Source organism: Trematomus bernacchii, unplaced genomic scaffold, assembly GCF_902827165.1.
Source record: "Trematomus bernacchii unplaced genomic scaffold, fTreBer1.1, whole genome shotgun sequence".
NCBI lineage: Eukaryota > Metazoa > Chordata > Actinopteri > Perciformes > Nototheniidae > Trematomus > Trematomus bernacchii.
This window is the reverse complement of record NW_022987564.1, coordinates 11,547,302-11,562,119: the sequence shown is the minus strand read 5'-3', so window position 1 is coordinate 11,562,119 and position 14,818 is coordinate 11,547,302. Positions and strand designations below refer to the sequence as shown.

Here is a 14,818-nt window from a genome sequence, read left to right as displayed (position 1 = left end):
ATGAGTAACACTATCATCAATATGCAATATAATGTTTGCTCTTAGTTGTAGGAAGACCTAAAAGGGAAATCAAACCGAAAAAGACTGTTCCAGCAGCGACACCATGTGGTAATACTCGGTACTTCCACAAACTGTCCTCCCGGAAGAAACCATTGTGGAAGTTGGTAAATGAATATCAACGCTGATTGAAATGGCGTCGGGCACGGTACGTAGGTGGGCTCTCGTCGCTGTTTCTCTGCTAAACTTTGCATTTGTTTTCATTTCCGGTGCAGACTTTATTCGGTTTATATCATTCCGAGCCATTTACCACAACATCACTGGGGACACGACACTGTGTCAAGGTAAGCTGCTTAGACTACCGGGCGAAGTTAGCTAACTTTAGAGGAGGAGGTCATTAATGAAGTCTAGCATGAGATGGCTGTCAGTGCTGCTACGCTGTATCATAGATAGTATTTTATAACATGAAATATGTATTTGATATTTAACAAAACACAACTGTTAGGTAAGTTATTTTACGTGATTCTACCACCAGTGCAAGTCTCTTTATCAGCAATGAGAGTAGGACTGAGATAGGGTTGAAATTGTAACAATGCGCCACTAGGGGTCAGTGCCCGGCTAGCTCAGTCGGTAGAGCATGAGACTCTTAATCTCAGGGTCGTGGGTTCGAGCCCCACGTTGGGCGCACAACTTTTCGTTGGCAGCATTGTAGAATCCTGTTTCATAAGACAATATCACCAAGTTCTGCGTGGTGAAGTCGGAAACCAAACGCGTAGCTTCCTTTGATTAATTCACAACAATATTCATACCCCATTTAGAACTGGTGTTTAGAATGTAAAATGACTTTTCGCTTTACGTCATTTGCCCGTACCTAAGACTCCATACCGTGGTCGGTGGCCCTGCGGGACAGCTCTGTCCTCGGGTCTCTCGCTGTGGATCTGGGGCTGCTGGCTCTCTTCATCACACAGCACAGTGTGCTCGCCTGGGCTCCGGTCAAAAAGGCTCTCCAGTCAGGGCTGGGGGCCCTGAACAGGACGGCATACTGTTTCAGCACCGTAGTGGCACTCCAGGTATTGCAACACATTTAAAATATATTCCATGGACATTTTACTGCATTTTGGAAAATAGCATCTTTAAACACCAGTTTAAGTTGAGCGTGTCTTTGGCTTTGTAATACACGATGTTTCCCTACACAACTCTCCTCCTGTTAGATCTTGATGCGTTACTGGCAGCCTGTGACTGACGCCCCCTGTCTGTGGTCAGTGCGTCATGCACCCTGGAGCGTCTGGTTCCCTCTGCTCTGCTTCAGCCTGCACTTCCTCTGCTGGGCCATCATCTGCAGCATCCTCATGATCTTTGATTACCCTGAACTGTTAGGCCTCAAGCAGGTAACTTATTAGTATTTCTTATTAAGTCATTATTTTTGGGATATTTTGCCTTTATATTACAGAAAATAGTTGTACCACTTTAATTCCAATGCATTATGTTTTATAGTATTTTCCACATTTTTCTATAGTTTTCAATCTGTCCTATATCAATATTTATTGAATTTGTTACTGCTTTTATTTTTATTAATGTTTAATTTCAGTTTCCTCAAGTTTACTTTGCCATAACTGAGCACATGCATACAGCACAAAGAAAAGTTACAAGTTGAGCAAGATGTGCTGTACCATTTAATTCTGAACAATAATTACACAAGGTAGTCAAAGAAATGTGCATTAAAAAACATAACTCTGGCGACATCTCAAATTGGGATTAGTTTAGATTACTACCCATTTGTGGCTAAAGGCAGCTAACAGAATTGAACTTTTAACCCCAAATATGTCATACCGAACAAAGTTCGGTATGACATATTTGAGCAGGGTCAGATAAAACATCAAGATTAACATTATATTTAATTTAACTGCCAATAATTCATATCTTTATGATATTATAATAGGAACAAACTGGGTGTAGCATGCAGGAAGTATGGAATCTGTGGCAGTGATGACATCCTCTAAAAATGTTCTGTGCTGCTGCTTGGCCTTATTTGACCTCTTCTCTCTCAGGTGTATTACGAGTGTCTCGGTTTAGGAGACCCCCTGTCTCACAAGTCCCCAGGTGCCCAGCGCCTCCTATCTCACCTCCGCCACCCGGTGTGCCTGGAGCTGGGTGTCGTGCTGTGGCTCCTGCCGGCTTTGTCCCTGGATAGGCTCCTGCTGGCGGGGACTCTGTCGTCCTACCTGGCCCTGGCACACTCTCTGGACAAACAGGATTTAGCCTACCTCTGCGTCCAGCTTAACAGCAAGCTGCAGGTCTTTGCTGAGCCGCACCACGGCAGCACCAACACCAGCGACCCCAAGGAGAAGTGAAGTAAAGGTCTTCTTACCACTGCGTTGTGAAGCTGCCTGCTGTTTTTATATTAATCAAATATTCTCAATGAGCTTGGTAAAGATGATCTGACCATTTCTGGAAATTGCAAAAGACCCACTCAACTTGACACTGTATTTTTTTAAACATTTCACTGTATATGTAGTTTTAGAAAGCGAGAGTTTTAATGCAAAAGGTTTTACAGTTTGAACAAATTATTGTTACCAAGGAGATTAGATGATTATTGTTTTTGTTTTTTTTGTTTGTAAACAAGATTACGTAAAAACTACTTTTTGGATTTTCATTTTGGAGTGGATCTGAATCCCAGGTCATTGTAGTTTTTTTTATATTTTTGAGAATATTTTTATATGTTACAATTTAAAAAGATTACTTAAGGTTATCAGGTCAGTCTTTTATTGCAATAATATAATTTTTATTTTATATTTTATATGAAAAGTAATGCAATTTAACCCTCGAAATATTGCTTTTTTAGTAACAGAATTTATTTTTGTTTGTCGTATAGTTTATTTTTTATAGGCTTTTACTTTCCATGTGCCATCTGCACTTACGCTATATTCGTGCACACTACTTTAAAATTGAATTGTTATTAAATAGGGATGTCAAACTAAGATTTCACACTGGTAAAAGCACAAAAAGCTGTTTGTTTTTCACAAGTTGCAGCTTCAATAATAAATAATTGTATTTCTGAGATAATGAATGTATTTCTTTGTGGTGGGTTCACATCAACAATAATGAACCAAGTGAACACAGTTAGTATTTTCTGCCCACATCATTAATCAGATCAGAATCAGAATACCTTTATTTACCATTTATTATTTCTCAAACTTCAAAGTACTGTTATCTTTGATTAAAAAACAATTGTCGGAGCAGACATTAAATAACAGGGAGTCATATTTAGTCAAATACTGTTTATTTGAAGAATTTAAGAAACAAATAATGTAAACAAATTGAGCCTCCTGATTGAAAAATAAAATAAAATAATTAGAAATAAACCATGAAATATGAGAAATATGTTAAATGCATTACTAGGCAAACTTTATACCTGCAGTTGTCCTATTTACACTTAAATGCCTATTTTTTGTGTATCATGTTACATTTATCAAGATGTTTACTTTGGCTTGTTTTTTATTTTTTATTTGAACCATTTCAGGTGGATTTACTTTTTTATTCACATTTTTACAAATTAAGACCTATAGTCCTTAGTTGGCTGAAACAAGCATAACAGGAGGGAGAGTTGCATGTTGTGTCCTGACATGAAATTGCAAATAATAATTCCTGAAACTAATAAAATAGTCCTTTAAAAACATCTGAGGGAAGTAGATCAGGCCTGCAGCTTTTGTTCACACACCCCTCCACCTCTCTTCCAATTAGCCCTGCAGGAGGAAGGGACGAGGCGAGGGTGGGGGTGGGGGTTGTTGCCCGGGCAGACGGCTGTGTTATTTAAACGCCTTTTCTTAGGTCCGACAATATGGTGTGTGCCACTAAACTCTCCTGACAGAATTTAATGTAATTATAGGATTACAGTGCTGCTGCTCCGAGGCTGGAAATATTTACTACTATACCGAGGACGGAGGTGTTTGCATGCTCTGATGCACAGTCAGGTCGTGGGGTGATTTGACGTCTTTTAAAAAGCTACTGTTTCGACAGAAGAGATTAATCTGTTTGTGGAAGGAGATTTTGTAGTCGAGGAGGGGAGCGCATTAGCCGAGACACACACAAGTGACGATGACATCTGAGGCGGATACACTGATATCTTTGGGGTTCTGGTGAGTTTGATTTTACACACAGAATCAACAATGTTTTTTGGTAGCATGTGCATAGTATGTAGCAAACACATTTTAAGTTTATTATCATTTTTGTGTTAAAAGTTAAACAGAAGGTAAACTAGGACAGCAGGTTGTGTTGATGAATGTTGTCCCACAAGGTGATTTCACATTGATTTGCATATTTTTATATAATATATAAGGAGTATTTAACATATATCCACTTGATAATACACTTATAGAGTTGTACATTTCCTTAAAGTTTAATATTTTTGTTGTGTACACCTCTTTTTAACATGGTTGTGAGAGAGAATTAATTTGATTAATAATTTCCTGATTTACAGACAATTCCCAGAGGCCCTAAAGAAGAACAGCGATCCTCTTGTCCCCGACCTTTTCTGTGATGTCTGTCACCTCTCTGCCAGAATGGAAACAACTCCTGCTGGAGAGAAAAAAGAGGGAGGAGGAGGATCGCGAAAGGAGGGAGAAAGAGGAGGAGGAAAAGTATGCCAGCATGCCCGCCTGGAAGCGAGGCATCATCCAGAGGAGAAAGGCGAGGTTGGACAGTTTGGGTGACAGGGAAAAGGAGAGGGACGTCTGTCTGCTGCAGGTGGATGTCAGATCTGCTTCTGATGGTCTGAGTGACACCGACAGCTTTGGGACGGTCAATTTGGAAAGCGAACTTTCCTTTAGTCCAGACCCGGGGTTATGGCAAGATGGAGACATCAAACCAGCCAGTCAGGTGTTTGAAGAAACTATAGTTCCAGTTCATGAAAACCCATTTTTCCGCACACAAAGTGCACGGAGGAAGGGCCAGGATGCAGACGGAGTGGATGAGACAGAAGCCAAGGAGACGGAAAAAGAGAAATCAAGCCCAAGCAGTCAAGATGGGGGATTGGGAAGAGATGTAGAGATGAAAATAGAGAGAGTCCGAGATGTGAGTGAAGGACGGGAACAAGAGCGGAGCAGAGACAGGAGTCAAGGAAGAGAAAGAGAGAACAGCAACCCATTCAAAGAGTCAGTAAAAGATGACAACAGGGAGTGGGAATTCCTCAAAGTCAGAAAGGACGGGGAGGAAAAGGAAACGGATCCACAATCGTGTTTTCGGACCTTCCGAGCCGACAACATCATCATCATCGAGCAGGACAGGATAGGCAGGGATGAGAGAAGGGGTAGATGGAGGGAGGCGGAGAGAGAGAGGCCTGAGCAGGACCAACAGGGGCAGAGAGGCATGAAGATGGACCTGAGGGAGATCCTGGCCGGAGGAGGGAGCATAACAGAGATCCGAGCCTCTGAGGTTCTGATTATAAAGCCTTCATCAAGCTCTGAAGAGAGGAGTCCAGAAGGAGGAGGGAGAGGGAGAGGGTCAGGTAGAGAGGATGGAGAGGTCAAATGCAGCATGGGTGAAAGGAGGAGGAGCTTTTGCAGGGAGATCAAAACAGACATGTCTTGGCTGAGAGAAAAAGACAAGGACAGACCATGGGGCCAGGCGACAGTTATACAAGACGACATGGAGGAAAGCTTGGACGACAACGTGTTTGTTGAAAGAGGAGGGAGGGTCAGTCAGCTGCTGAGTAAATTTGGACAGCACCCCAAGCCACCGTCTCGATCAAAAAGCTCTGATAATTTACTCCGGCCCGGGAGAAGAAAATACTCTGGAGATGAAGATGACCAGCAGTCTGAGTCAGATGGGAGAAAGTTGATGTTGAAAGGTGTGCCAAAACGCTCATTAAGCTTCTCTGATCGAGTCATCAGCGGCAAGGAGAATGGTTTGGATGAGTATGGGCATCATGAAAGGAGAAGGTGTGGGAGGGTACATTCAGAAAAGAGCGTACGGGCATGGGTTGACGTTGCAGCCGTAGGGAAGGAAACCACAGAAAAGATCAAACTGGGGTGCACATTGCTGTCAGATAAAGGCCGGTTTGGAAAGCTTATAGATGGACAATTAAAACATATGGATAAAAATGAGGGGCCCATGCAAAAGAGAAATAAATCAGAAATGTGTGTTGCCGTCGAACAAAGCAACAAAGTTAAGAAAGTGACGCCTGTTGACACAAGGGCTGCGGAAAGGGCATGTGATGCGGACGGAGACGAGGGGTTCACAGTGGCATCGGTCAAGAACACGGAAGGAATCTCGTTTGCTAGAAGAGTTGCAATCAGGCAGGACGGGAAAGCAAGAGCGGAGGTAAAGAGACAGACAGGTGAGAAGACTTTAAAAAGGGAAATGAATGATGAAAAAGATTCAGAGGCAGGGGGAAAGATTGAAGCGCAAGTTTGCAACAGAAAGGTGTCGGATTTCCGCAAAAAGGAGGGATTTGGAGGCATAATCCCACCTTCACCTTCACCTTCACTGAAGACTCACGTTGCATCAGCTTTCACAGAGTGCTCCAGTCTCCTCTGTGCTGTCACAGAGAGATCTAGGGACCCCAACAGAGGGCCGGAGTGGAGTGGTACACAAGGACCTTTCCCAACACACTCTGTTTTGTCCCGACACACAGAGGAGCTTATAAATAAAATAGAAAAAATAGGAGACACAACCGTTTATAGCAGAGCAGAAAGGGTGTTTGACAAGTCCCAAGGCTCATATCAGGATATTGGATCAGAGAATCTCAGTCAGGATGTAACGCCCAGATCTCCAAAAAGGATTCCGCCCATGGGGATCTCTCCAGGGCCCCTTGAGATTCAAATCCCCAGGAGTGTGTTTTATGTTGCCGAAGACATGGCAGAGAGAAAAAAGTCTGTGGGTCAAAGCGACAACTGGGAAGGAGGTAAAGGGGTTGAGAGGAGGGATAGCTGGAGGATCGGAAAACCCCTGAGCCGCATTGAGTCCCTGCGAGAGAAAATTAGACAAAAAGAGCTGGAGACTCTGAGACAAATAGAGGCACAAAATGGAAGTGGGAGTGAAGCTGCAGACATAAAAAACACTCATACAGCCGGGGACAAGCATGACGAGAGCACAGCAGCAATAGAGAAAGAGAGGGAAGCTGCACCTCACATGCGGAAGAAGTCGATCGAAGCCGAGAGGGGACAGGAAGACGAAGCAGCGCAGACAACCTCGACTGCTTTTGACGTCACGCAGGAAGTCAGTGTGTTAAAAACCTGCCCTCAACTTCCTGTTTCTGTCTCACAAGCCATCAGAGCTGAGGAAGTACCAATCGGGTACACAACTTCTACCACCGGAGTTATTTCTGACAGCTTCCCGATATCTGAGGACGAATATGAGCCCCTGAAACATGTGGAAGAAGAGCTAAAGCGACACAGGGCCCAACTCGAGAAGGGAGAAAGGGAGGAAGAGGAGGAGATACAGCAGCAGTCACAGGAGAAGGTAGAGGAAAATACGTTGCCTCTCAATTCTGAGAATTCTCTCTCCCCATTGCAGCCGCACCCCAACACCATCACAGCTATGAGTCGGATCTACAACTTGGAATCAGTGAGCTCGAGGTCGGCCATGTGTCTGAGGGACAGGACTGTCGACATCCCATCAGTGCATCTAGTTAAAGTGAAGCCACTCTTATCAAATGCACAGCAGGGGGACAGAAAAGCCTCCTCAGATGAGGACACCCCTGGAGTTCAGACGATACAGCGTCAGATAGAACAGTTTCAGATAAAAGAGAAGGAACTGCTGAAGTCTTGTGCATCACCAAACACTCCTCTTAAGGACAGAGAGAAAAAGGGGCAGCAAAGCCCAAGAGGGGTGCTAAAGTACAAGGTGAATGACAACGTCAAGACCCCGAAGAAAGATCAAGAAACACCAGAATCAAAGGTCAAAGTGTCTCCTTGGCGTGTTTGTTCACCGACAAATCAGCTCAAACAATCCAACCAAACTACCAACTCAATTCTCAGGAGCCAATCCCCAGATAATGCTCTGAAACCCTCGGATAAAGCCCCGACCCCGGCCTCCTCCCCCAGCTCCACACCGCCTGCTCAGTCTCCTAGTGTTTCTCCATCTCCAACCCCATCGCCCACGCTGTTCTCCATCAGGAGTGCTTCTGGGGGCCAAGTGAGGAGAGGTGCCACCATCACGGTCACCCCAAGAAAGCCTGTTGAAGGAGGAGGGGTGACAGGTCCCGCAGCAGCAGCAGGGTCCAACTCCCCAGCGCAGCAGGCCGAGTCGCCCTCCACTGGGACCGAGCCAGCGAAGAAGAAGTTTCCAACAGTGGATGAGATCGAGGTGATTGGAGGATATCAGAATCTGGAGAAATCCTGTCTAGTCAAGTACAGAGCGACTCCAAAAAGGGTGAGTGGAAGAAGTTAGTTTTGTTGTTTGCCTTTCACAGATAAATTCAAGCAAAGACACATTACCTTACCTAACTATACACAAAGTGGTACCAAAAAAGCAACATGTCTGCTTCTTCCAATAACTTTAACATGTCAAGTTGCAAAAATGGCGGTTTGGGAGAATACTGATTTCAAATGATTGACTAAGCCAGAAAGGGAGGGTAATATATCTAAATGTCTTCAGAGTTGGTTCAGAGGGCATCACCTGGTTGTCAAGCAGAATCCTCTCTCTATCTAGAGAACATCCCTTTTGATTAAGAAGTACAATCACAGACACCGACCTAAGCCAGTTAAAGCCTTATCAAGCACGGCATCTTGATTCTTAGCCATAAAAAGAGTGATCTGCTTTTCCATTTGCATCTGAGGTCTGGTTATTTGCAGACTTTTTACTTTTACCCTATGATAAAAAAATAGGGTAAAAGTAAAAACAACTATACCAACTTATACATGTAATGGAAGCTTAAACATGTATTGGCAGCAACAATACAATACAATAATACAATACTTCCATATAGGTTATTTTCTGTCACTCAAAACCAAAGAAAGTGAAAGCAAACTGCTTGTTGCTTTGTTTGCCAGAATGAGGGTAACTATGAATGCAAACAACAGAACAGTGTTAAATAAAGCACCCCTTAGTTTGTTTAAGCCAGATCAATCTTCCTTCCATTCTTTTTTTGCGTTTTGCCTACATAACATCACATGCTTGTCTGTGTGGATTGGTTCATGCAAAGACCAGTATTTAAATGAATCTTAATTGAGTCACAGTTCAGATTTGGACTTTCTATTTCCTCCTTTTTAACTTTTTCCTGAATGCAATCCTTGTTTGCGGATGAGTGGATGAGGAACACTTATGTAACAGAGGGAGCAGAGCTGAAATATAATTTAACTGTATTCATGTGTTACTGCACCTGAAGCATTATAGTGTTTTTTAATTGATATTTTTCCTTTTAACAGTAGTTAAACTGCTGGTTAGTTCAGTCTAGAACTGAGTGTGTTGTGTTTCCTTGTTCCCTTGTACCAGTTCTACCAATTTTGTCGAGTCAGCTCTCCCTTCCTCAGACAAATCTGTCTTTGTATCTACACGGCTGCTTCCTAGAGGTGTTTGGTTTGTTAGACTGCAGTCTTGGCAAAGGATTTTTTGACCACACTGACCCTCGACAGTATTATTGACGCCAGGCTGCCAACTCTTAGTTGGGGAAGAATGTAAAGAGAAAGAAGTGAAACAGCATTATGCTAAAATAACTTTAGGTCTCAAGAAAATTACAGTTTGACAGTCATACTGCGAGGAATTGAAGGCGTTGGAATGCTTCTCATTGGGTCTAACCAAAACTCCCTGTCACACTGCATTTGTTTGCTCACTTCCTCTTTCTAATGTCTTTACTTCCTCCAAACGAGACTCAGAAAGACACGAGGAAGTGATTATGGTGTTTACTTTTAAATGGCATCATGCAACTCAGATACTAAGCCTGTTTCAAAAGACTTGACTATGTCAACACAAGAGTCAAACTAGAATTAGTGCGGTTCTCTGCAAACTAATATCTCTCGACTGGCCTTTCATTGACCTCTAATTCAATAAACAAACATGTGTCTCTAAGCACAGGCCTCTTCAGTGAACACCTTACGGCGTTGAATCCCTGACCACCTGTCGCTCTCTCGGTGATGTCCTTCACACTGTTTGACATTAGGCCTCCTCCCCTCCCCCATCCACGCCATCATGTCACAGAGGGGGGTGACCTGCCTGCTCCTCACCTTCCTCCTCCTTTGAGTTTGTATGCTTTTTATTTTCTTGGACTTTCTTTACATCAAAGTCGTCCTTTGCTCTCTTGATTCAGGCTCCTCAATTATGGCTTTTGTTCTTGTTGGAAATGTAAGAAACTTTCACATTTCTGTCACAATCTTATCATTGTCTGCATTTAGTTTATTTCAAGCAATCGTATGCATGCTTTTGAAAGGATTTGAATGTGTTTTTCTTGATCTAAAAAGGCATCGATCAGTCCTATTTAAAATGTTTTCTGAACAGATGGAAAGTTCAACTTAAAGCATTACTAAACACGCAGTATTGAACCTATAAACAGTGGTGGCCAAATGTATACCAACTTCCTGCTAAGGAAAACGTCCTTGTTATGTCTATACTCTCTCAGGCTTCTGTCTCTCACCCGGTGCCTCTGCTGTCCTGCTGTGTTAGCCCTAGTTAATCGGGTTCAGGGAGGGAGGATTAGCCTGCTGTGCCTTAGCATGATTTGCCCAGCCTCACTAATGCAGAGCTATTATCTGCACTCTTCTGCAGACAGCCGCTGTCAGGATGAAGCAGCGGAAACTTGTGTAGTGTGGAATCTGTAGGCTTCATCCAGATCATGTCTGCACCTCTGGGTGTGTTTACAACTGTACACGTCGAGCCTGTTATTGTAAGACACACTGCGTGTGCTATGCTTTACTCAGACCAATGGGTCACCATTGGTCTGTGTCCTGTTTACACCATGCTGACCTTTGAGTAAACATACTCTGGCAAGGACAAGCTAAACATATCCTTTATCTCCTTTCCTTACAAACAAGGTGTTACTCAGTTTTCTCTCGGTCTGTTCCTAAAAAATCAATAAGTTAGTGCATGAAGTCCAAGTCAGTAAGTACTCTACTGAGAGAGTATTTATTCTGTGCTAAGCCTCATGCTGTCAGTTAACATTACAATGACAGATTACAAACATCTCACAGACACAGGCTGAGACTCTCCTCAGCGCCTGTGTTCACACTCTTTTCCTTACTTCACAACGTTATAACTTTATTCTCATGTTATCATATTTTATCTGCAGCTCAAATTTCAAGGGTTCTGATGTGACAGAGGAAAGTCAGTGTTGGTAAAGAACGAATACCGCCTTTTGCTGCTGAAAAACCTGACAAACCATAATATAAACACAAAACATGCTAAATCAATGTTGTATTCTAAGGAAAAATGCTACGTCTAAATGGTTTATGCAATGTTGTGAATATTGTGTGAATGGATGTCGGATGTCCTGCTTAGCTGTTGACAAAAATGTAAAATAAAAGAATCCCCTTTACTTGTGTCGACAGGGAAATGTGTGTTTTGACGAGGACCAGCTGGAGCAGGTGTGTGAGTACCCATCAGAGACCTCCATGCTGGCCTGCACACCCTACCCTCAGGACCCATGGAGGATGGAGAAGCAGCAGGGAGAGGAGGTGCAGGAGGAGGAGGCTGAGATGGAGGAAATAGCAATCGTATCCAAAAGCCCGAGGAACGTGGCGATGGTAACAGGAGGGGCTCTTAGAGTGGGTCAGTGTCAACCCCTTCTCAAAAAACACAACGTGTAATGAGTGGGGTTATGGGTTTCGACTTTTTTGGTCTCACTGTGAAACTCTCCATGGGTTTGGACTTTACTCCGGCTAAAAAAGCCATTTATTTCACTGTGTCGAACTTTCCTGTCTGGCAATATTTTACTGCATAACCTTCTTATTGTCAACAAATCCCCTATACTATATTATTCAAATATAGCATGATAGGTCCACTTTAAGCAAAGATCCAGTGATTGTCACATTGGAGTAAATATTTTGAGCTGTGAAATGTTGTTGACTTTAACCATGGTGTTGTAAACTCTTCTTGGGATTTGTTGTCAATAAGAAAAATCTGGATAATCTCAAACTTTGATAAACAAACTGACCAATGTTTTGTGAAAATGGTAGCAAGTTAGAAATGTAGGGAATCAAAATAAATAACGAACATTTCTACACAACGTTTTTTTTAATGCCGAAATTGTAGATTTGTTACAAAATGTATGTTTTTACTGAGCGGTGGAAAGGTATGGTTGCATTTATAGTACCCCAAAGGCCATAAATGTCACTGCGGGTGAATGGGAAAATAAAGTAATAATAATAATAATTAATTCACCTTATTTACCTTCCATCTCGGTCCTCGCCAAAATTCCCCATTTGACAAGATCACCAACAGTTTGAATGTTGAACGATGTTAATCAAGTTTTGTTGATCTGTATTGTTGAAGCAATTGTTTATAATCCTTGTGGTGTTTTTATCTAGCATCAGAATGAATGAGAAGAAATGTAATGTCTTCAGTTCGACTCCTGCGTCGAAAAATAGGAAAACATAATTTACTGGGGACATTGTTTCATCTGGTTTTATGTTCTGAGAAATATGGGGAAACGTGTATGTCTGAGTATGGTACATTATAAACAACCCTCAGGTGTGCTCTGATGGGTATTAAAAGATCACTTGTCCATGCAATATCAAAATATTTCATTTTTTAGTTAATATATTTCATAGCTTATTTTATGTTAATTCATTTCTATATTTCAGTCTGCCTCGGCATAGAGGAGTGATGTTTGTATCATCTGGTTTCATGTGCCTGCTGGATTCGCCCATACAGATGATATGAAGATCAGTTTATGTAGATGTTTTATTTTTCTTGTCTGAAGCCTCCTGTTGAATGTTGCAGGGTCGGTGCAATGTGTGCAGGAAAGTTAGAGGTGTGTGCATTTTGGTTTAATTGAGCCTTACTGTTTCCAATGACAACTCTGGTAACAGTTTAGTTCATGAGTATGGATATAAATAAAGGTAATATTTGTTAACATTCGTCTTGTAGGAGAGGAGAGAGCTGTGTGAGTGAAAGTCCCTGAGAGGAAGTTGCGTTGAGTTGAGAACATTTATCAAAATAACTAACATATTACAGCTGCTATCTGACGTTTGGCTGTAATATGTTTATAATACAATATATTGTAAAAGAAGATGCAAAATTCTGAGCAAAATATTTTTTCTATGATGGTTGGAGAAGCTGGCTTCAAAAGAAGAAAAAAACAAATAAATATTTCTGAAAACATTTTCGTCTCCTCTTTTATTCATAAAATGTCAAATCCACTGAAAAATAAGTATTCATTTAGGTTTTTGATCAAAATAAGGCTTTTTCTTATTTCTTTTCCAGACTGGATAGTGCAGTCATATATCTGAAATACATGCTATGATTATAATGAGGATCATTAAAATCATGAAAATAAATTTCAAAAAAATATATGAACACAAGTCAATTTAAGAAAGAAATAAAAAACAATAAAAAAAAACAAAATAATTAAAGCTTTAAAAAATATATGCAAATTAAAGGTGGGGTAGGTAATTTTGGAGAAACCAGCTTGAGTGCGCTAGAATTTGAAAATACACAGCCGGAACAAATCTGCCACTTCCTTATAGAGCCCCTCCTCCAACACACACGAACGCGCACATGACCAATGAGGGCACAAGATAAGTTTGTGCACAGACGGAAGGCTGACAGGCAGGTAGGCCATCCAGTTATTTTAGCCGGGCCGGCTAAAATGATTGGTCGTGCTTTTTACAGTACTACGGCTTCCACAGATGACATTTTTTTATGGATTTTTTGTCAAAGCACTTAAGATATTCAATGCTATCGGGATGTTAAGAGCATTCCATGGAATATAACAACAAGTGTATCTCGAGCCGGTTTCTCAAACTTACCTACCCCACCTTTAAAAGACAGAAAAATAGAGGTTTCAGTTTCCTAAGAAATACGTTTACAGAAAGAGTCTGAATACTTCCTGTACCGCTGGTTCATTTAAAAAAAATTAAAAAAACGAGTCACAAAATGAATTTAAAAAGAGAAACAGACCCAAACAGTCAAAAAGAAAAAATATAAAACTGAACCTCGTTGATGATGAGTGTAATAGCGACACCATGAGGAGGGATGCGATGGGAATTCCGGCTCTTTTTAGTGAGCCGGATCATTTGGCTCGGCTCACCAAGAAGAGCCGGCTCTTTCGGCTCCCAAACGGCTCTTCATTTTACCACATATACCTTTTATAATTCAATCAAATGTAGCCCTGTTTTGACTAATGATTTATATGTGTACGCATATATCACTTACATTATTCAATTGGCCTACATCCTTTGTGCTGAAGTATTCAAAAGTAAAAATTACATTTTTAATATAAATGCTGTGGCCAATTGTTTTCATTGCGTTTACAGACCCTTGTAACTCTCTGATACCACCCAATGAATGCACTGACTTGCTTGTAGAACCACGCTACACAAAGCAGATAGCAACACCTGTAAAAACTTAAGCATAGACACTTAAAAAAGGGACTGTATCGACATTTTAAAATTGTATTTAAAGAAAAAGCCCTAACAAAACAGCAGGGCTCTATTTCAGTATTAACTAAAGAAAAAAAGACAGCAACATGCAGCTGACATCAAATATTTGCTGAGCCTAAAGATAATCATAAATAAATAACATAGTGAAAATAAATATATTGCAATGCTCAAAACAGCAGCATCCAACCGGTCCGTCTCTATAATCATAAAAAAAACATAATAGGCTACAAATAAATGTATTGCAATGTGCAAAACAGCAGCATCCAACCGTCTCTAATCCTTGGATATTA

General features: G+C 41.5%; 2 protein-coding genes and 1 non-coding gene across 3 annotated transcripts; all 3 read left to right on the top strand.

The window, feature by feature from the left end:
- The first annotated feature begins 150 nt into the window (after positions 1 to 150).
- Positions 151 to 3,060, top strand: nrm (nurim). The gene is made up of 4 exons (XM_034125504.1): positions 151 to 341; positions 874 to 1,067; positions 1,209 to 1,385; positions 2,046 to 3,060. The coding sequence occupies exons 1-4, from the start codon at positions 191 to 193 to the stop codon at positions 2,346 to 2,348; spliced, it is 825 nt and encodes a 274-aa protein (XP_033981395.1). The 5' UTR covers positions 151 to 190; the 3' UTR covers positions 2,349 to 3,060.
- trnak-cuu lies at positions 610 to 682 on the top strand. The gene has a single exon. It is a non-coding gene; the product is annotated as a tRNA-Lys (tRNA).
- Positions 3,061 to 4,500: 1,440 nt separating the features above from the next.
- Positions 4,501 to 13,248, top strand: ppp1r18 (protein phosphatase 1, regulatory subunit 18). The gene is made up of 2 exons (XM_034125148.1): positions 4,501 to 8,367; positions 11,475 to 13,248. Exons 1-2 carry the CDS (start codon positions 4,534 to 4,536, stop codon positions 11,730 to 11,732), a joined length of 4,092 nt encoding a protein of 1,363 aa, XP_033981039.1. The 5' UTR covers positions 4,501 to 4,533; the 3' UTR covers positions 11,733 to 13,248.
- Positions 13,249 to 14,818: the final 1,570 nt, after the last annotated feature.